Source organism: Enhydra lutris, unplaced genomic scaffold (genome assembly GCF_002288905.1).
Source record: "Enhydra lutris kenyoni isolate GAN:26980312 unplaced genomic scaffold, ASM228890v2 scaffoldscaffold28, whole genome shotgun sequence".
Taxonomy (NCBI): domain Eukaryota; kingdom Metazoa; phylum Chordata; class Mammalia; order Carnivora; family Mustelidae; genus Enhydra; species Enhydra lutris.
In genome coordinates, this window is record NW_019154112.1 from 21,182,462 (window position 1) to 21,205,632 (window position 23,171).

General features: G+C 34.1%; 1 protein-coding gene across 2 annotated transcripts in view; it reads left to right on the plus strand.

Moving 5' to 3' along the window:
* The window catches only part of LOC111152311 (collagen type XXI alpha 1 chain), a 121,948-nt gene that overhangs the window by 56,603 nt on the left and 42,174 nt on the right, over nt 1-23,171 (plus strand). For both annotated transcript variants that reach the window (XM_022510789.1, XM_022510791.1), the window contains 4 exons: nt 5,493-5,546; nt 6,419-6,482; nt 7,507-7,550; nt 7,673-7,726. In XM_022510789.1, the coding sequence (XP_022366497.1) occupies nt 5,493-5,546; nt 6,419-6,482; nt 7,507-7,550; nt 7,673-7,726 (216 nt within the window). The remainder of the gene's footprint in view (nt 1-5,492; nt 5,547-6,418; nt 6,483-7,506; nt 7,551-7,672; nt 7,727-23,171) is intronic.

The following is a 23,171-nucleotide window of genomic DNA, read 5'->3' on the forward strand; positions in this document are numbered from 1 at the left end:
TGTTAGCAAGGACTTGGTTAGGTGGCCATGCTTAACTGCAAAGTAGGCTGGGAAGTGGAGTCTCTACTTGGGAAGCTGTGTGCCCAGAAAAAAATCTCTGTGGTAGTAAAAGGTGAACAGATTTTTTGATATAACCGTGAGCCTAGCATACTTTTTATATCACACACACCTACAGATAAATTAAAGGAACCAAACATAATACAGATAAATCTAAAATATAATGTCATTTTTATTCCTTATTTGACATCAGTTATCATGGGAGAAGATGAGGGAATTCCTGGGCTCTCAGCCCCAGTTCCCTCTCTGTAAAAATTTATTTTATAATACCTCCCATTCTTTCACTAATGGAGAGGAATATCTCAATGTGGAATAGATCAGTTGTTAAAATTAAGTTTTTTTTTTTTAATTAAGAAGGTCAATAATATATTGGTCTAGTTAGATAAGTACCTTTCCAGATTTTCCTACAATTAACCAGAGTGTATAAAGAATGAAATTGGTTTAGGATAAAACAGAATAAGTGAATGAATATTAGCGCTCCTACACAAGAGGTCATAGAAATAACCTGGTCCAGGAGGTTTAAAGCCTCCCAGTGGAAGGTGCTCTGGATATTACTGTTTAAGCATCAATAAATCACTACGGCTTCTTGATGAAGGTAAAGGGTAGAATATACACATTAACTTTCTCTGCTCTTAAAACTCCCATAAAGCCACAATCATGGAATAGTAATTATAATAATAAAACCTAAAATGACACAGAGAATAAAAAAAGAAGATAATAGCTCTACATTTTTAGAATCTGAAAGGACCCAAGGAAGCTCGATCTTAAAATAAAAAGTGATATGACTCATATGAGAGAGAATCCCTTTTGCATGTGTGCACACGTGCACACATTCCTAAAGCTTAGGAAATGGTAATACAAGTATTTCTGAAAATGGAAGTGACTAGAAGGTAGAGCTAAAAATGGAAGCATGGGGATATCTGGGTGGTTCAGTCAGTTAAGCATCTGCCTTTGGCTCAGTTTAGATTCCAGAATCCTGGGATCTAGTCCAGCATCAGGCTCCCTGACCAGCAGGGAGCCTGCTTCTCCCTCTGCTTGTCACTCCCTCTGCTTGTGTGTTCACTCTCTCTCTCTCTGACAAATAAATAAATAAAAGCTTTAAAAAAATTAAAAATGGAAACATGGTTGAATATTTCTTTAAGAATAAATAGTGAGATCCTGCTATTCCTTCCTAACCTCTGTGTAGTTAAGTCTCTTTTCTCCTACCCTGGCAAGATACACAAGTTTACTATCTGGAGAGGGTAAAACTGAAGGTCTCTAGACTGGAAAGAAAAGGTGGAGTTGTACTACAACTATAGGTAAAGAAGATCCTTTTATGGGGAATCCACTGATAGCCAGAGCTATTTAGGTAAATGACCCAGCCACACTATATATGGAGAATTTCAGTCATTGAACTGTACTCGCTGAGAGTTTATCATCAGCTTTCATATGAACTGATCATCAGGAACCAGAAAATAATCTTAGGAAAATTAAAGATCAGCAAAAAATCTCAGAAGAAACTGGTAAAAGACCTGAGCAGAAGATTTGGACAAAGTGTCATTAGTGCCCTCAGGGAGGGAGAACCCCTGATAGATGGTGCTTCCGCTGTGTTCGTTGGTAGGAAGTGATGGAACTTCAGAGCCAATAAAGAGGCACTCCTGTAGCACATGACCCCCTTGTAGATCACATTCCAGATCCTGGGTCCTGATTTCCATTTCCAGGGTCTGCAGGCCTCTTTATTCTCTTGGTTCTGGTGAGTGCCTTTTAACACAGTGTGCTTAGAGGTAGCTGAGGGAAGGTTGTGTATATGAAATGTGGATGGAGTTTGGGGTGTGTGGTCAGAGCCTACATGTGTAAGCATGGGGTCATTGTAGATGAAAAGTTTTCCATAGTGTTTAGCATAGTGGATGATTATGACCATATCTATGCTTAATATTGTACAATTTTACATTGTAAGACACTAAAAACAGAAGATCCTACATGCTTTCTGAGAGGGAAGAACCCTACAACCATCAAAAGAAAATGTCATATACAAATGATCAGAATCAGAAAGGCTTCAGATATCTCACTAGTGTCACTAAAGTAAGAAGGGAATTGAGCAGAGCCTTCAAAGGTCTATGAATTATTAATTACATAAGTGAATAGAATAAAGATGTTTTCAGAAATTTAAGTTTCAGAAAGTTGTCTCCCATGAATTCGTTTTCAGGAAGCTATGGGATGATGTATTACCCTAACAAAGGAATAAACAGGAGAACAAATGTATACTGAAACAAATGAGAAGGCTCTAGAAAAGACAAAGAATATCAAAGTTTCAACATTTATGAGTATATTAGTGGTTTTGACAGTTGGAGATTGGAGTTCAACGTTGTAATAAATTTATAAGAAAATAAATAGTCAACCTCCTGCCCCCAAAACAGGCAATTTTTAACTGTAGGGAAAGAAAGGGCAAGCAATCAGCATATTTATGCTTTAGTTGTGAATCTTAGTATCAGAAATGATGACAATTGATTTAATCAATGTTGTCATAGAAAGCTAAGGGAATTTGTGTTTCCTAGAAGTGGAGATGGGGAGAGGGTGCTGGTTGGTTTTAAAGGTCGATCCTTTCTTTCACAGTGGGAGGTCAGTAGGTAATGCTGGAAACTGAAAATGCAGTAGCAATGTAACCATGGGGTCTGGTGATTTGAGTTTATAGAGATATGGAAGCTTAGAACAAAAAAAGCTGCCTTTGGAGGATTTTATCCATTCAATAACTCTGTCATTCTTTAAAATATGTGAATAATTTTAAAAAAATAATATTTTAGATTTAAAAAATTTTCACTTAAGTGTAGCTGACACCCAATGCTACAGTAATTTCAGGTGTACAATATAGTAATTTGGTGTCTCTGTACGATATGCTGTGCTCACCACAAGCATAACTCTCATCCATCACCATGCAGTGTTATTATTATATCATTGGCTCTGTTCCCTATGCTGTGCCTTTTATTCCCTTGACATTTTCATTCCATAACCAGAATCCTATCTCTACAACTGCCTTTCACCCACTTTGACCATCTCTTCACCCCTCTTCCCTCTGGCAGCCATTAGTTTGTTCTCTATAATTTATAGGTCTGTTTCATCTTTTTGTTGATTTGTTTTGGTTTTTTTAGATTCCACATATGAGTGAAATCATATGGTATCTGTCTTTCTCAGTCTTATTTATTTCACTTAGCATAATACTCTCTGGGTCCATCCATATTTTTGCAAAGGGCAAGATATCATTCTTTTTATGGCTGTATAATATTCCATTGTATGTACATATATACGTACCTACCATATTTTTTTCATGTATTCATCAATTGATGGACACTTGGGCTGTTTCCCTATACTGGGTGTTATAAATTATGCTGAAATAAACATAGGGTCCATATATCTTTTTGAGTTTACATTTTTGTTTGTGCAAATACCTAGTAGTGGAATTTTGGATCATATTGTATTTCTCTTTTTAAATTTTTGAGGAAGCTTTTCACAGTGGCTGTGCCAATTTCTGCCCCCCCCCCCTTTTTCTAAATCCTTGCCAATACTTTTAATTTCTTACCTTTTTGATTTTAGCCATTTTGACAGGTATGTGGTGATACCTCATTGTGGTTTTGATTTGCATTTCCTTGATGATGAGTGATATTTAGCATCTTTTCATGTGTCTATTGGCCATCTGGATGTCTTTGGAAAAATGTATGTTCAAGTCCTCTACCTATTTTAAAATCAGATTTTTTTTTTGGTGTTGAGTTTTAGAAGTTCTTTATATTTTTTAAGTATTAACCCCTTATTGGATATATCATTTGCAAATATCTTCTCCCATTCAGTAGGTTGCCTTTTTGTTTTATTGATAATTCCTTTGCTGTGCAGAACCTTTTTATTTTGATGTAGTCCCAATAGTTTATTTTTGCTTTTTTGTCCTTTGCTTTAGCAGACATATCCAGAAAAATGTTGTGATGACCAGTGCCAGAGATGCTATTGCCTGTGCTCTCTTCTAGAATTTTTCTGGTTTCAGGTTTCACATTTAGGTCTTTAATCCTTTGAGTTTATTTTTTGTGTATGGTGTTGAAAAGTGTTTAGTTTCATTATTTTGCATGTTAATTGTTTGGTTTCCCCATTTATTGAAGAAACTCTCTTTTCCCCATTGTATATTCTTGCTTTCTTTGTTATAGATAAATTGACCATATAAGCATGGGTTTATTTCTTGGCTCTCTATTTTGTTTTATTGATCTATGTGTTTATTTTTGTGCCAGTACTGTACAGTTTTGATTACTGTAGCTTTGTAGCGTATCTTGAAATCTGGAAGTATGATACCTTCAGCTTTTTTCTTCTTTCTCAAGGTTTCTTTGGCTCTTTGGGGTCTTTTGTGGTTTCATACAAATTTTAGCATTATTTCTTCTAGTTCTGAAAAAGTGCTGATGGTATTTTGATAGGGATTACATTGAATTACAATTTACATTGAATTACAATAGATTTTTTACTTCCTTGGTTAAGTTTATCCCTAGGTATTTCATTCTTTTTGGTACAACTATGAATGTGATTCTTTTTTTAATTACCTTTCTATTATTTCATTATTAGTTCATAGAAATGCTACTGACTTCTGGGTATTAATTTTATATTCTACAACTCTATTGAGTTCATGTACTACTAATAGTTTTTTTGCTGCATCTCCAAAATTTTGGATCATTGTGTTTTCATTTTCATTTGTCTTCATGTTTTTTGATTTAACCAAGGAAGTGAAAGACCTTTACTCTGAAAACTATAAGACACTGATAAAAGAAATTGATAATGACACAATGGAAAGATATTTTATAGTCAAGGACTAGAAGAATTAATGTTAAAATGCCCACATTACCCAAAGCAATCTACAGGTTCAATACAATCCCTTAAAATACCAACAGCATTTGGGGCACCTGGGTACCTCAGTTGGTTAAGCAATTAACTCTTGATTTTGATCATGATCACTCAGATCATGATCTCAGGGTCCTGAGATGGAGCTCTGCATTAGGCTCCAGACTGAGCCTGGAGCCTGCTTAAGATTCCCTCTCTCTCTCTCTCTCTCTCTCATTCCACCCCTCTCCCTCCTGCTCATGCTTGCACTCCCCCAGCACAGCAAAATAAATAAATAAATGATATATAAATAAATATATAAATATATTTATATATAAGTAATATATAAATATAAATATATATACACAAACAATATTTTTTACAGAACTGGAAAAACTTCACCTAGGTCTCAAAAATACTTTCCTTTTCTAATCATAAAGGAAACCCTGATAAATGAGGATTGATCTTTCATAGAGATAAGGTTTTAATGTAGATATGTGTTTAACTGTTCGAAGATTTTTTTCCAGTAGATTTTGACAAAGGTGAAGCTAAAGAATTTGTTATTTTTTAGGCTGAAATATATTTTCTTCCATTAATTTTAGTTTCATTTTCAGGGTGACCGTGGACTTCCTGGTTTTCCTGGGCTTCATGGAATGCCAGGATTAAAGGTTGAAAAAAAATCTAGTCTTTTAATATTCACGAATGTTGCATTTTATTTCAAATTAGAAGTCCTTTATGTTACAAATGTGTTATAAGTAAGTGCTCAAATATAAAGTATATTAAAGTAAATGATTGGATTGCTACCATAGTTACATAAAGCTTTTTACAAATTTTCTTTAAAATTTCCGGTCACAAATTTTATGGTAATTAAACACTGATGAGTACGTTTTAATATATGGAAATTCTTTTAACTCTAAGCCCTGTACTTTAGGCCCTGTGATGGTTCCAACTATCCTTATTTTTCCTTGTTTTTCTTCATAAAGCCTCAAATGTAGGGCTTTTGTAAATAAAATTTAAATTATTTTATTCCTATTTTATATTGGCAATTAAACCTTGTTTATAATTGGTGTTTTTTTCCTTTAAACTTAAAGGGACATTTTCATATTTCTCTAAAAGTCAATTATTTTAATTCCAGTTACTGGACATACAGTGTTATATTAGTTTCAGGTGTACAATACAGTGATTCAGCAATTCCATACCTCATTACTTGGTTCTCATCAAAACTTTACTCTTAATTCCCTTCACCTATTTCATCCATCCCCCACCTCCCCTCTTAGACTTTATTTTAAATGAATACCCTCAGTTAAAGTTGTCTTTTTTTTTTTCAACAAGAACATTTTTTACTTGAAGCATACTTCAGAATACATGGTTTGAAAAGGTATATATAAAACATGAGAAATAGAATAGACATGTTCTTCAGGTACACACAGAATTCCCTGCTTAAATCACATAAAAAGAGACATAACAAATACTGGAATTGAAGTAAAGATTTTAAAAAATAAATAAAAATAAAATTCAGTGTTTATATTTTCTCTTTTAGGGTGAAATGGGCCCCAAAGGAGATAAAGGATCAACTGGATTTTATGGCAAAAAGGGAAGTATGAGTTATAAAACAAAGTATCCGTATGGAACTTTGAATGTCATGGAAGTAGAAAACTCATGTTTCAGTCACAGCTGACTCACTATTACAGCAATTAGCTTTACCTATCTTTCTCAGGAAATTTATTTAGAATAATGAAAATATAAAATAATACCTGGAATGTGGTATTTGATAAAAAAGCATCATGTTATTGATCATTCTGATTTTTTAAAGTATTTGTAGAGAGAGATTCCTTGGGAGGAAGTGGGAGCTGCTTGACATCATGTCCATGGAGAATCACTGTTCTGGGCCTTCCAATTTCTTCACATTGTAGGAAGATTATATTTTCTCTGCCTTTTAATTTTGCCAAGATGTGTTTTTTTTTGTGTTTAGACACTTGTAATAATCCTGCATTCACCATTTTTTTTAATGTCTTTGTGTCGGCTGGCCTGGTAAAATAATGTTTTGCCAGGAGTTGTAGAGCCAACACTAGCCGTCGTTTCATGAATTCTGTCACTACATAAAAAGGTTGACTTACTTTTTAACAGAAGTTTGAGTTGGAATTTTAAAATCCTTGTTGTACTTCCTCTAGGGATGGTATCTGGGGCATTCTCAATGGTCTAGCTATCATCACAGGCTAGCCTACAAAACTCTCTAGCAAAACTAGGCTGTCCAGAAACTCTGGTAAAAGAATTGTTTACATTTATACCAAGAAAGTTGAGAAACCACCAAGATCCGCATGTGTGTGCCCAAGCCAACTTCAAAGAATTTGTGCTGTGAGACCTAAAGTCTTAGGAATTTGCCTAAAATGGAAAAACATGTCAGCAGGGCCCCTGGTGGTTCCATGTGTGCTAAATATGCCCTTGCCAAGGTCAAGCATGCTTTCTTTATTGAGCAGAAAATCATTGTGGAAGTGTCGAAGGCACAAACACAGAGTCAGAAAACTAAACAAACAAAAAATGAAGCTCTTTTTGGGTAATAAAAACAAAAATTTAAATTATTGCATGGATTGTTTTCTAAGTGTTTGTTTTTAATATAGGGTGCAAAAGGTGAAAAAGGGAATGCTGGTTTTCCTGGCCTTCCTGGACGTGCTGTGAGTTTGACAGAAAAAGCTTTTGAGTATTTTATACTAAATAAAAATTATCTTGTACTGTCTTCTTTTAGAAAGAAAAAGTAGTACAAAAATGTATTACAATATCTGTATTTATTTTTTAGGGTGAACCAGGAAGACATGGAAAGGATGGATTAATGGGTACTCCTGGTTACAAGGTATTTACATAAAAAACTCAAAAGATTTCTGTAACTTGTGAGTGAATATTAGAAAAATGTACTGATACATGACTTTTTTTTTTTTACACTATGACAATGGCATAAAATAATGAGCTGAAAGTTGTTTTGCTGTAATTTAAAAATGGTAGTGAAGTTCTTTTGAGTCTATTGAGAATTCTTAGGTGTTAGAAATAAAATCCGTGGATATCAGAAGGTTGAACTTCTTTGATAAGTCATTCAAATGAATTTGTTTGGTGGGTTAGAAGCAGAGGTACCGTGCTCTTATCTCCCAATAAGGTAGGTACTTGGGTGGGAGGTAGGGGGACTTCATCCTTAACCTCAACAACTTCTTTATCAGTTGTGTGGTGGTATTAGTATGAGAGAATTAGAGCAAGAGGAACTGCAAGGTGCCTGTCATTCACCAGCCCTAAAAAACTCAAAGGCACATGCCCTTATGATGATGGGTTTGCACCATCATATTCTTACCTAGAGAAACTTTTTCCATTAATTTTCAAGTAGAAATGGACTTTCTCTGCTGTAACTTGTTAAATAAATGGGTATCAATACTATGTATATATTGTCAGTCTATCTGGAATGTGCCAGCAGCCCATGTAATTGTTCTGCTGTAAGCTTTTTGAATACCTAAGGAGAGGATTTGTGTAATCCATCAACCAGTGAGGTCACTTGGTCAAACATTTGATTTAGAGATGTCATCATGTTCCTAGGGATCACATTGAATGTATAGGTCATTTGTGGTAGTGTGGATATTTTAACAATAAAAAATGTTCCAATCCATAAACCTAGGGATTAGGGGTGGCTTTTCATTTATCTGAGTCTTCATTAATTTCTTTCATCAGTGTTTTTTAGTTTTTAGTGTATAAGTCTTTCTCTTCCTTGGTTTAGTTTATTTCAAAGTATTTTATTATTTTGATGCTATTATAAATATGTTTGCTTTCTTAATTTCTGTTTTGTATAGTTTGCTGTTAGAGTATAAAAATGCAACTGATTTTCATATGTTGATTTTGTATCCTGCAACTTTGCTGAATTTATTATTTTTGACAGTTTTTTGGTGGAGTCCTTAGGTTTTTCCATATGTGAGATCATGTCATCTACAGAGACAGTTTTACTTCTTTTACAATTTGGATATTATTTATTTCCTTTTCTTGCCTAATTTATCTGGCTAGTACTTCTAGTACTTTATTGAAAAGAAGTGGCAAGACAGGGCATCTTTGTCTTGTTCTTGATCTGAAAGGAAAAGCTTTCAGTTTTCATCGTTAAATATGTTCATATATATGTATATATATATACATATATATATATATATGGTCTTTATTGTGTTGTGTTTAATCCCTTCTATACCTAGTTTTTGAGAGTTTTAATCATGAAATGGCATTGAGTTTTGTTAAATTTTTTTTCTACATTTCTTGAGATGGTCATATGATTTTTATCTTTTTTTTGTTAATCTGGTATATCACATTGATTTGCATATACTGCCATCTTTGCATCCCAGGGATAAACCCCATTTGATTGTGGTGGATGATCCTTTCAATGTACTGTTAAATTCAGTTTGATACTATTTGTTCAGGACTTTTACATGTATGTTCATCAAGGATGTTGGCCTGTCGTTTTCTTTCCTTGTAGTGTTTTATTTGGCTCTAGTATCAGGCTAATATTAGCCTCATAAAATGATCTGGTGACTGTTCCCTCTTTTATTTTTTGGAAGATTTTAAGGATCCATATTAATTCTTTAAACAATTAGTGGAATTTACCTGTGAAGTCTGCCTGTCCTGGGACTTTCTTTATTCTAGGAAATTTTTGATTACTGATTCAGTCTCCTTACTTGTTATTGATCTGTTTAGGCTTTCTCTTTCATCTTAATTCAGTCTTGTTAGGTTTTATGTTTCTAGGAATTTATCCATTTCTTCTAGTTTGTCCAATTTGTTGGCATGTAATTATTCATAATGGTCCCTTGTGTTTTTTTTTTTTATTTTAGTGGCATCAATTGTAATGTCTCTTCTTTTGTTTATGATTTTATTTGAGTCTTACCTTTTTTTCCTTAGTTGAGCTAAGGATTTGTCCATATTTTAGATCTTTAAAAAAAATCCAAAATTTTTTAGATCAACTCTAGCTTTAATTATTTTTTCTTTTGTTTCTATATTCTGTATGTCATTTATTCTTGTTCTAATCTTAATTATATCCTTTCTCCACCTCACTTTGGGCTTAGTTTTTCTTTTTCTAATTTTTGCCCCCCTTTTTATTGAAAAAAAAAAAGATTTTTTAAAAATTTATTTGAGAGAGAGAGAGAGAAAGCACACGGGAGGGGGGAGAGAGGCAGAGGGAGAAGGAGAAGCAGACTCACCACTGAGCAAGGAGCCCTACTCAGAGCTTGATCCCAGGATCCTGGGGTCACGATCTGAGCCCAATGCAGGTGCTTAACTGACTGAGCCACCCAGGCATTTCTAGTTTATTTCCCCCTTTTTTTAAAATTAATTTTTATTTTTTTTATTATTTTTTAAAGATTTTATTTATTTATTTGACAGAGATCACAAGTAGGCAGAGAGACAGTCAGAGAGAGGAGGAAGCAGGATCCCTGCTGAGCAGAGAGCCCAACGTGGGCTCAATCCTAGAACCCTGGGATCACGACCTGAGCCGAAAGCAGAGGCTTTAACCCACTGAGCCACCCAGGCGCCCCTTTATTTCCCTTTTTGATATTAATCCGGGTAGTATGTTTGCATGGACATACCTATAAGTGTAAACCTTACTTTACTTTTTAACAGCTTTATTCATAAATAAGCCATACATTATACAGTTTACCTATTTAATTTATTGTATACACAATTCAGTGGTTTTGAGTATATTTACATAGTTATTCAATAATCACTGATCAGATCTATGTTTGAAAATACTTTCTTGCCATCTTTGGGTTGCTTTTCCACTTCCTGTACCTTTGATAAGAAAAGTTTTTAATCTAGATGAAGTCCAACTTCTTAAATTCTTTTGTGGTTTATGCCTTTTGTGTTATATTTAAGAATATTTACCTAACTTAAGGTTATAAGATTTTCTCTTGTCTTTTCTTCTAAAAGAAAAAAAAAAGTCAATTTTTCTAAATACTTACATTTAGAACACTATATTTTCTAAAACTTTATCATCTTAGCCTATCAATTTAGGCCTATAATCCATTTTTGATTATTTTAATTTCTATGTATGGCATGAGGAAAAAGTCAAGATTGATTTTTTCCATTAGTACACCCAATTCTTTTAGCATCATTTATTAAGAAGACTATCATTTCCCACCAAATTATATGAGCATTTTTGCCAAATAAGATTTCACCGATACATGTGAAACTATCTTTGGACTCTTGATTCTGTCCCAGTAATCTATACCTCTGTCCTTTTGTAAACAATGCACTGTCTTGATTATCATAGCTGTAAAGTCTTGAAATCTGACAGCATGTCTAAATTTGTTTTTCATTTTAAAATTGTAATGGATATACTAAGTGTAGCAAATTCCATATAAGCATAAATGTCAGCTTGCAAAATTTTACAGAAAAGCCTCCCGAGTTTTATTAAGTATACTTTTTAGTTGGTAATAATTTTAGATTTATAGGAAAGTTGCAGATACAGTATACAGAGTTCCTTTACACACTTTACCCAGTTTCTCCTGATGTTAACATATTACTATGGCACATTTGTCAAAACTAAGAAATCAGTAGCAATACAGTGTTGTAAATTGAACTCCATACTGTATTTGGATTTTATTAGTTTATCAGGACTGTCCTTTTTCTTTCTATGACCTAATTGAGGATACCACATAGCATTATTTTGTTATGCCTCGTTAGTCTCTTGTAATCTATGATAATTTCATTCTTTTCTTGTTTTTCATGACTTTCACAGTTTTAAAGAGCTTTGGTTAGGTATTTTGTAGAATGTCACTTGGTGTGGGTTTTTCTGATGTTTTCCTCATGATTAGGTTGGAATTACAGGTTTGGGGTTTTTTTTTGTTTTTGTTTTTTGTTTTTTTGTTTGTTTGGTGGGGAGGGAAGGATAACATATCAGATTATATACTATCCATATGACTAATCACTGATTATATTAAATTTTATGATTTGGTTATGGTAATATTTGTCATGTTTCTTCACTGTGAAGTTACTGCTTTTTTCTTTGCACATTTTTTTTTGGAATTGAGTTACCAAGTTCAGCTCCTATTCAAGATGGGGCAGAAGGGCTGAGATTAAGCTTAAACTTTTAGACAGGAGAGTATATACATATCTTTACATTTATTTGAGGAGAGTTATGGTTGTAACAATGAATCTTCCAATCCATGAATATGGTATAATGTTCCACTAATAGTTTTTCTTTAAATTATCTCAGCAATGTTTTGTAGTTTTCAGTGTACAGATCTTTTATGTCTTTTATAAAATTCATACCCAAATATTATGTTTTTAAAAGTACTCTTGTGAAGAGATTTTTAAAGATTTATTTATTTTTTGTTACTAACCTGTGAAAATAGAGCTAGTTTGGTTTGGGGCACCTGGGTGGCTCAGTGGGTTAAGCTTCTGTCTTTGGCTCAGGTCATGATCTCAGGGTCCTGGGATTGAGGTCCACATCTGGCTCTCTGCTCAGCGGGAAGCCTGCTTCCCCCTCTCTCCTCTGTCTGCCTCTCTGCCACTTGTGATCTCTCTGCCACTTGTGATCTCTCTGTTTCTGTCAAATAAATTTTTAAAAAAACTAAAAAAAAGAACTAGTTTGGTTTATCATATATCCTGCAATATTGCTAGACTCGCTTATTGATTCCTGCAACTTTCTTTGTAAATTCCCTAGATTTTTCTGCATAGATCATCATATTATTTGGCAATAAAGTCTGATTTCTTCTTCTATACTAATAGATATGACTTAAATTTATTGTAATAATTTTATTGCACTGTACAGGCCCTCCAGTACAATCTCAAATAGAAGTAGTGACATTTCTTGCCTTGTTTCTAACCATAGGTAGTCTTTTACCAGTAACTGTTAGTTGAAACTCCTTCATTAGGTTGAGGAAATTCCTTTTTATTTGTAGTCTCTTGAGAGTTTTTCTCTTTAATTATGATTAGGTGTTGAATTTATAAAAAAAATTTCAGCATTTTTTGATTTATATTGTTTTCCTCTTTTATTTAATTAATATGTTGTATAACATTGACTTTTTGTACACTAATCATGATTACACTAATCATGCTTTATTCGGATAAATGCCAATTAGCCATTAATATTATTCTTTTTATATACTGCTAGATTCAATTTGGAAATATTTTATTAAGGACTTTTGTGTCTGTGTTCACAAGAGATAATGGTCAGTAGTTCTCTTGTGATTTTTTGTGTATGTGTGTGGCTTTTGTATCAAGGTAATACTAGCTTTTCTTTTCTGAAAGAGTTTGTGTAGACTTGGTATCATTTTTTCCTTGTTCGGTAGAATTTACCAGTGAAACCATCTGGACTTGAGTTTTGTAAGTGTAAGGAAAATTCTAATTACTATTTAAATTATTTTACTAAATTTTGGGCTCTTTAGTGTTTCTCTTTCTTCTTGAGTACATTTTGGTAATTTGTGCATTTGCAGGGATTTATTAATTTCATTTCATTTTCAGTTTGTTGACATATTTTATTTATAACATTGCATTTTTCTTGTCCTTTTAAAATTATTTATTAATTTATTTTATTGTTTTAAATTTTAATTTCCAATGTAGTTAACATACAGTGTTATATTAATTTTAGTTATTCAGTATAGTGATTCAACAATTCTATCCATTACTCAGTGCTCACTGTGAATAGTGTACATATGAATAGTGTACTCTTTAATCCTCTTTACTTAGCTCACCCATTCCCCCCATGCACCTCTCCTCTGGTAACCATCAGTTTGTTCTCTATTGTTAAGAGTCCGTTTCTTGGTTTGTTTCTCCCTATTCTTTTTTTGTTTTTGTTTCTTAAATTCCACATATGAATGAAATCATGTGGTATTTGTCTGTTTCTGACGATTTCGCTTAGCATTATACTCTCTGGCTCCATCCATGTTGTTGCAAATGGCAAGATTTCATTTTTTGGCTGAATAATAATCAATTGTATATATATGCCACATCTTTATCCATTCATCTATTGATGGGCACTTGGGCTGCTTTCATAATTTAGCTATTGTAAATAGTGTTGCAATAAACAGAGGGGTGCATGTATCTCTGACTTAGTACTTTTGTATTTTTGGGGTAAATACCTAGTAGTGCAATTATGGATCATACGGTAGTTCCATTTCTGACTTACTGAGGAGCCTCCATACTGTTTTCCACAGTGGCTGTCCCAGTTTGCACTCCCACCAAAAGTGCAGAAGTATTCCTTTTTATGCACATCCTCTCCCAACATTTGTTTCTTGTGTTTTATATTTTAGCCACTTTGACAAGTGTGAGGAGATATCTAATTGTAGTTTTGATTTGCATTCCCTGATGATAAATGATGATGAGCATCTTTTCATGGGTATGTTGGCTATCTGTATGTCTTCTTTGGAAAATTTCTGTTCATGTCTTCTGCCCATTTTTAAAGTTGGATTATTTGTTCTTTGGTTGTTGAGTTGTATAAATTCTTTATTTTGGATACTAACCCTTTATCAGAGATGTCATTTGCAAATACATTCTCCCATTCAGAAGGTTATCTTTTAGTTTTGTTGATTGTTTCCTTTGCTGTGCAGAAGCTTTTTACTTTGATGTGGTCCCAATCATTTATTTTTGCTTTTGTTTCCCTTGCTTCAGGAAACATATCTAGGAAAAAGTTGTCATGGCTAATGTGGGAGAAATTACTGCCTGTGCTCTCTTCTAGGATTTTTATAGTTTCAGGTCTCACAGTTAAGTCCTTAATCCATTTTGAATTTATCTTTGTGTTTGGTGTATGCCAGCAGTCCAGTTTTCTTCTTTTGCATGTCCAGTTTTCCCAACACCGTTTGTTGAAAATATTGTCATTTTCCCATTGGCTATTCTTTACTGCTTTGTCAAAGATTAATTGACCATATACATGTGGGTTTATTTCTGGGCTTTCTGTTCTTTTCTTTCTTTCTTTCTTTTTTTTTTTTAAAGATTTTATTTATTTATTTGACAGACAGGTCACAAGTAGGCAGAGAGGCAGGCAGAGAGAGAGGAAGGGAAGCAAGCTCCCTGCCGAGCAGAGAGCCCGATGCGGGCCTCGATCCCAGGGCCCTGAGACCATGACCTGAGCCGAAGGCAGAGGCTTTAACCCACTGAACCACCCAGGCGCCCCTGGGCTTTCTGTTCTATTACATTGATCTCTTGCCTATTTTTATGCTGTATTCTTGTCTTTTTAATGTACGATTTTAATGTTTTTCATTTTTGATTTTATATATTACATTTATTATTGGTGGTTACAATTGAATTCATGCACCACGGGGTTTTTCCTTCTCTTCTCCATTATCATCTGGGCCTGATATTCTCTGTGTTGAAAAGCTTCTTGATAACTTTTATTTCTTACATGGAAATTGGTTGGCTGAAGCAGTCTGTCTCTCACGGGGTCAATAATAGTATACTTCTTTCTCTTAGGAAATCAGTCATTCCATCTAGATTTTTCAAATGACTTGTACAGAATTGTGCAAATTCCTTTCTTTTTTTTTAAGACTTTATTTATTTATTTGATAGAGAGTGGGAGAGTGAGAGAAAGCACAAGCAGGGGGAGAGGGAGAAGCAGGCTCCCCACTGAGCAGGGAGCCTGATGCAGGGCTCCATCCCAGGACCCTGGGATCATGCATGACCTGATTGGATGGCAGAGCTGAGCCACTCAGGTGCCTGTCCTTTTATGTTTTTTAAAAAGTTTTCTTGGTTTCAGTGATTATTCTCCCTTTGTTATTTCTTAGACTATTTATGCTTTTGCTTTCTACTTTTTTTTTTTTCCTTGATTATAAATGAGGTTTTGGCTTCTCTATTATGTTCTTTTTATTTTTTTTTCCCAAAGATCCAATATTGTAAGTTAATTATTAACTTTATTTTTTTTTCCATTTTTGGGTTTTGTTTTGTTTTTATTTTTGTCTGTACTATTTCCTTCCTTTTTTCTCACATTTTTCTAGATTTTACAATTGGGAAGTGAAGTCATTTATTTTCATTGCATTACTATTTTTTGCTTTTAGTATTTAAATTATATATATTTTTAAATTATTGCTTCAATTGTGTCACCTTGATTTTAATGTACAATGTTTTTAAACTATTACTTTTTAGAAATTCTGTAATTTTTTATTATATTTTTCTTTTTCCTAGAAATTGTTTGAAAGTTTAAAAAAATTTAGGTTGAAAATCCTTTTATTTTAATTCTGTTGTCAATTTCTGGCTTTATTATACTATATCAGAAAATATTATTTGTATAATTTATTATTTATTTATAATTTTAATTAACATATAATATATTATTTGCCCCAAGGGTACAGGTCTGTGAATCATCAGGGTTACACATTTCACAACACTCACCATAGCACATATCTTCTCCTATGTCCATTACCCAGCCACCCGGCAACTCTCCATTTGTTTCCTGAAATTAAGAGTCTCTTATGGTTTGTCTCCCACCTGATCCCATCTTGTTTCATTTCTTAATGGGATTTGTTGAAATTTTTTCTTATACTTATTATATGTTCAACTGTCAGAAATGTTTCCTGTCCTGTAAGAAGGTAAATTTCTATTTTGAGAATGTGAAACTCAATATACATTTGTAAAATTTTCTTATTGAATATCTTCTTTAAATATTCTATATACTTAATTTTTGTTTTGTTTTACCTATCTTGTGAACTCTAGTCATTTTCATCTATGCTTCTTCTATTCTCTGTTTCATACATATGGTTTTAATTTGTTGTGTGGATATTCATAACTGTTACATCTTCATTTTGAATTGTGGCTTTTGACATTATCAACTATCACTTTTTTGTCTTCCCTAATAATTTTTAGCTGGAAGTTTGCTTTGCCTTATTTAGAAGAATTGCATTTCTTCATTTTGATTATTCTTATTTGTTTGCTAAACCTTTGCACATTCTTCTGTTGTTTGCTTTTTCAATAATTTTTAGTTGTTTCTTTTATCTGAGGCATAGAGTTGGTCTTTGCCTTTAAAAGCAATCTGAATTTTTTTCCTTTTAAGAGATTGAGTCTGTTTTTATTCACTAGTAGGTTTGGTCTTACATTTATCATAATGCTTATGTTATAATTTTGTTATATTACTATGTGCATTATGTTCTATTTACTATGCTTTTTTTTTCATTGTGGTCAGTTTTTAATTTCTTTATGCTTTTACTTTCTTTAGGACTTAGGAAAGTTTATGTTTTTCCAGTGCTCTTTTTCCTTCCAGTTTTATTGAGATAATTGACATACAGCACTGTATAAATTTAAGTTGTACATTGTAATGATTTGACCTACTTTTATTGTGAAATGATTACCACAAAAAACTCTAGTTAACATCCATCATCTCATATAGGTCCAAAAATTTTTTTCTTATTATGAGAACTCGGGATCTCTAATCTCTCAGCAACTTTCAAATACATAATATAGCAGTGTTAACAACTAAGGGTCTTTATACAAATACCTCTAGTAGTCTATACAAATACAGTTTAGAATTTCTTTAGCAACCCTTTGGCTCCCTTAGACATGCTTTGCATTGCCAACTTCAAATGATACTTTATCATTTCTGTGTCAGTTATGAATTTATTCTATTTTTCCCTTTCCTTCCTCCTTTTCTTGTTTGTTTAATGCTATTACTTCTACTTTGTCAGATTATGTAATATTTATAAACTATTTTCTACTCTTTCTCCACCTTTGTTTCAAATTTGCAGTTAAGTATGGTGTTTCTCATCAGTCCCTTTACCAATAATTCGTAGCCATCATTTTGGTTTATGAAACTTCTTCTATTGTTTTGCTTAGGAATTGCTTAGGAAGTGCTTGTGAATACAGTATTCTCTGAATTCTTGTGTTTTAGCATGTTTTCTTTGTTCTTGCTACTTGAATGACAATTTGGCTGTCACTGTCTTGTTGCTGTCATTATAGCATTAAGACTTCTTGTCTTGTCACTGTTTTTCTTTGAATTTCTTTGAGATGTTGCTGTAGGGCTCTCATATGTGCTGCTGATGTCAACCTGATTGTCTTTCCTTTGTAAATGGCTTTGTCTTTTTGTATGGAAGCCTGAAGCGTTAAAACAGAACAAAACAAAAACCTTTCTGTGGGAAGTCTAAGAGCACAACTTATGTCTCAGATTTAAGAATTCCACTTATCCCAGAATCCTTTGAATAAGTAGATTCAAGGCTTCTTGTAATTCTGGAGTATTATCTTGGATTATAGTTTTTTAAATATATATATATATATATTTTAAAATTTTTTATTGATTTATTTTAGAGAGAGAAAAAACATGAGTGGAAGGGGCAGAAGGAGAGGGAGAGAGAATTTCCATGCTGAGCATGATGCCTGATGCTGGACTCGATCTCATAACCCTGAGATTACTGAGCCGAAACCAAGAGCTGGCTGCTTAACTGACTGAGCCATTCAGGTGCCCCTTGGAATATAGTTATAAATAGGAGCACTGGGTGTGGTGCATAAACAATGAATATTGGAACACTGAGAAAAAATAAAATTAAATAAAAAAAATAAAAAAGAAGTTCTGTCACATTGTTTTAATTTATATCTGAGGACTCTAATTTTAGATCCGTTGCAACTTCTTTGACTATCTTCTACCACTTTTCTGATCCTTTTTATCTTTTTAAAAATGTCATTTTTATTGGCTGTGTTTAGTTTTTTTCCTCAGTGGCTTTAAAAATTTAAAGTTAAATGTTTTCTCCCTTAGTTTCTAGTGATTTAATTGTAATATCTGAGATTATTTTATATTTTCAATTTATTTCCTGAATTCCTGTATTATTTTTTAATCTTCCTTGTTTACATCTAAAAATGCTTATATAATATTAACCCAGGTTATGACATTTTGTTGCAGTTTTTCCTTTTTTTTCCTGCTTCATGTTTGTTTTTGTGTGAGGGAAATTTACTGAAATGTTTGGATTCTCATTTTATGTTTTTCATTTAGTAGTTTTGTTTGGATATTGTCTGCAAATTTTCTCAATTTGAAATGTTTTATATGTATTTAGACCTCTACTAATAGGAGTATAAAAGTTGGAGTGGCTTACTAGGCTTCTAATTTCTTGAGCATCTCCTTTTTATGTATAGTGAAGTTTGATGTTTATTTAATGGAATTATTTGTTGGGATGGGTTAAGTGTAAGGACCTATTTAGAAACTGTCCCAGCTCCCCTTCCCCCAGGGGATTTACTTGGAGGCAAGTCCCGGAAACCAGCTTCAGGTAACAAAGCCCAGATACAAAGGTGGGTGAGGCCAGGTGGACATCCGATCAGTGAGGGGATGCATACTGTCTCCCTGGTTACCAAGGAGTATGGGCCCCGCCCTTTGGGAGCCTTTTGGGCGCCAATCCCAATCAAGGTGTAATAGGCTGGTTCAAATGTCTACTAGGGTAAAGTGTAACTCAATTGGTCACCTAGCATCACTGTGGAGTTTCCTGTGTGTGTTACAATCTCATTGGCCACCTGTGCGTGGCCAGGCCCGACCGCCTGGCCTTTGCCCTTAAACGCTAGTCTGTGAAACAGAGAAGGGTCGCCCTCTCTTGTAAGAGATGCGGCCCCGAACGTTCGGTTAGATTCTTGATGCTTGGCGCGAAATAAAGCTTTGCATGACCTTCGCTTTGTATCAGTCTCGCTCCTTTAATCACGGACCCATTATTGGGGCATAACATTAAGTATGTCTTCTGTTCAGAGGTGGAGAAATGAGAAGTACAGTGTGTGCATGTAAGATTTCTGTGGTACATTTAAGAGTAGATGTCCAGCAAGTAGTTAAATCCTGATAAGGAGCTCTGTCTCATTTAGAGAGGGGAAGGAATGGGAGAATGAACAAAACTGGAAAGGATTATCTTAAGTTGGAGGAGGGATACCTTTTTCACTGTTAAAAACAAAAGTGGGGTGGCACCTGGGTGTCTCAGTCCCTTAAGTTTCTACCTTGGGCTAAGATCAGGATCCCAGGGTCCTGCATGGTGCAGAGCCTGCTTCTCCCTCTGCCTGCCGCTCCCCTTGCTTGTGCTTTCATGCACATGTTCTCTCTTTCTCTGCCAAATGAATAAAATCTTCGAAGACAGAGAGAAAGGTTAAAAAAAAAAAAGTGGGTGGCTGAAAATTCAGGTTAGTGTGTTGGTTTGGTGACAAGATGGTTGACTTCTGTTTTCTCTTATGAAGTGAAGTTGTCACCAGTTGAGAGACAGGAAAGAGACAGGGAAGAGGTAGTTTTTGTTAATTGGAGAACCTCTTATTTAGCTGTGTGGAAAATGTGGCCCAGAGGAGATTGAGGAAATAGAGAAGATGCGTTGATGTCGCACTGAAGCTGAAAGTTAGTCTCTGTGACTGTAGTACTGTATTCCCCCTCCTGTGGCTATACTTCAAAGCCTAAGTGTGGGTCCGAGGAAACTTTCAGTTTGATTTACTGAATATTGAGGTTTGCCTAGGCAAGTGTGGCAGATAACAGTGAGGTAAAGGGATAAGAATTCCAGTTAGCAGTTAAAATACTGTAAAATGGTGTTTAAACTGGGTATGACCAGAAGTGAACACAGGATAGGACACATGATAGCAAGAGACATAATGTATTGGATACTTACTACAGGCCTGGCTCTTTTCCCAGCACTTTATATGCATTCTCACATTAAATCTCTTAAATCACTGAACTATAAGTAAAAAAAAAAATTATCCTTTTACAGATGAAGAAACAAAGGAATGGAGAAAATTAATAACTTGTCTAAGATCACATAGACATAATTTGATAACCAATGAAAATTTCTTTCACCAAATTGTTGAAAAATCAGGTTACACCCAAATGATCTTTCTCAATTATAGAAAATGATGATGAAATTATTGACTCTACTGTTTTTATGACATTTTAAAATATTAAAATATTAACTGTATTTTTTACTCATTTTTTCTAAATAACAATGCTAAACCATAGCAGTAGAAATATAAAAATACTGTATTATTTGAAAGAATGCAGCCTAAAACAAATCATAAGACAAAAGATTTTTTGAGACCCCAACTTTTTGGTGGCAGTGGAGAGCTAATTTTATGAATCTTCCCTTCTGTGCCTAGAGATGTGCAAGGCACTTTCATGAAGCCTCTTAATTTATTTTGTTAAAAAAAAGCCATGACATTGGGAGTATTAATGTCACTTAAACAGGAAGGTCAGATTAAGACAGATGAATTAATTTATCCAGAAGTGCATTCAGTTACTTGGCAGAGCTAGAATTCAAGGCCTAGTCTGTGTGATTCCCCTCTGATGATTCCTCCCAAACTTCTTGTCTGTTTATTTGGTAAGCAAGCTTCCCTACATCTTAGATCTTCAGTATATCCTTTGGCATGCTAGAGGTTTGTTTACAAACTAAGAATAAACCATGTAGTAAGATCAAAGTCAATATAAAGTATTTAACAACAAAATAAAGAACCTCTTCAAAATTAAATTATGTTTTAATGGTCACCCACCTGACTTTGAGGGTTGCTATGGCCACAAACTAAATTACTCTCCGTTCTTTAGTTTCTTGTGGGTAAGTACCAGAGACCATAGCATGAAAGGAAATACACATGCAATGCAAGTTTTACATGTCTGTTTTTGGTTAAATTTCCTTCTTAAAAATAGCTGCTTTTTGTGGAGTAAATCATCTTTGACATTAGCTGTAAAAACTGGATTTAGAAATAATGTTTAGCATACCATTTTTTTTTCAATTCTTTTATATCAAAAAAGAAATTAATAATAGGATAGCAAAATGATAAATTAGAGCCAGGGGCATGCTGTGTGCCTTTATCTACCAGCCAAACAAATATATATACACCAGGTTCTCCAGACCATGAAAGCAATCAAATAATCAGATTAGGTTCTGATCATAATACTGAATTTCACAGGTTGTGTATTGCATTTAATTATTTTATGGAAAATGACCCAAAAGAAACCATTCTTCATTTCCCTGTGAAACATTATTCAGGCTATCAAGAGGACACTTCGAGGTAGAGATGATTTACCATCATCTTTTCATAACCAGTGTGCATAATTTTACAACAGCAAATGCTGTCACCTTATCTGTCAGTGTTTTTCCCCATTTCCTTTATCCCCTTGAAATTAAACATTTAAGAATAAACAACTCATTCCTCCTTCCTTGATATGTTTTAGTGTTTATGAAGAAGGGGACATATAACCTTATATATAGTTTTACATTCTGCTCAGCATTACTGTAAGTGTTCTAGGTAATGAAAAACAAAACAAAACAAAAAATATTTCTTGCCTTTAAAGAATGTGTGTATCAGGAAAACACCTATATAAACAACATACCTGTTGAATAACTTGGCCATCCTAAAACTCGGTGCCAAGTGTGAAGCTAAATATACAGTGTCATTGTAGAGAGGTGTTGGTAAGAGCAGAAAGGATGTATAAGCAGCTGGAGATCTGGGCTAGAGCAGTCGTCCCAAAAGCTACTGTATTAGCACTTTTCAGGAACCCATTGGAAATGCTAATTCCTAGCATCTGCCCCATACCTCAGAAACTCTGGAGTGGAGTCCACAATTTGTAGTCTAACAAATTCTCCCAAAGATTCTGATGCAGCTAGTATAAGAACCACTGCTGTAGTTGATAAAGACTAGATGATATTTTATTCATATAATTAAGTATTATCATGTCCATGAAGTAGGAATAAAAATAAATCTTCAAATAATTTGGGGACTTTGTTATTGATAATCCTTGATGATGATTAGTTACGTTTTAAAAAACATCCTGCTAATTAGAAAAAAATAAGATTGGGTCATCAGAGAAGTAAATGGAGAAATTTTTACCAGGCAGAGTAGTTAGGTAATCCCAGATTTATTGGGATAAATAAATACTATTTATTTATAGTAAATAGCATTTACTTTACTATTTGACAGTTGCCCTCCTCCCTTTATATATAGAAGAGCTAAACTGCAGATTTGTTTGCAAGTCACATATGACAATACCCGGAGGTATGGGAAGGTCAGTGGCCTGAGGACTTATAGATATGCCATGGTCCTCAGATCGTCAGAATCAGCTGGACAGCTGTTAAGGGCCAAATGCTGGGCTCCCCCATCCGGTGTGTCTGATTCATTAGGTCTGCAGGAGGGCCTGAAATTTTGCCCTTTGAAGTTCCCACATGACCTGAAGCTGAGCTGGCTGATGTGGGGGCTGTCCATGAGCACCAATGGCTTGGGTGAATCCTCCTGACTGTTAATATGAATGTTAAGTTTAGGTATAGTCATTGCAGTATTTCCCTATTGTGTTAGGTCCTGACACATCCCTTTAATTATTCAGACTTTTTGACCTAGAGCTTTTAGACTTAGTGAATCCTACATATATCTTTGTTTCTCTT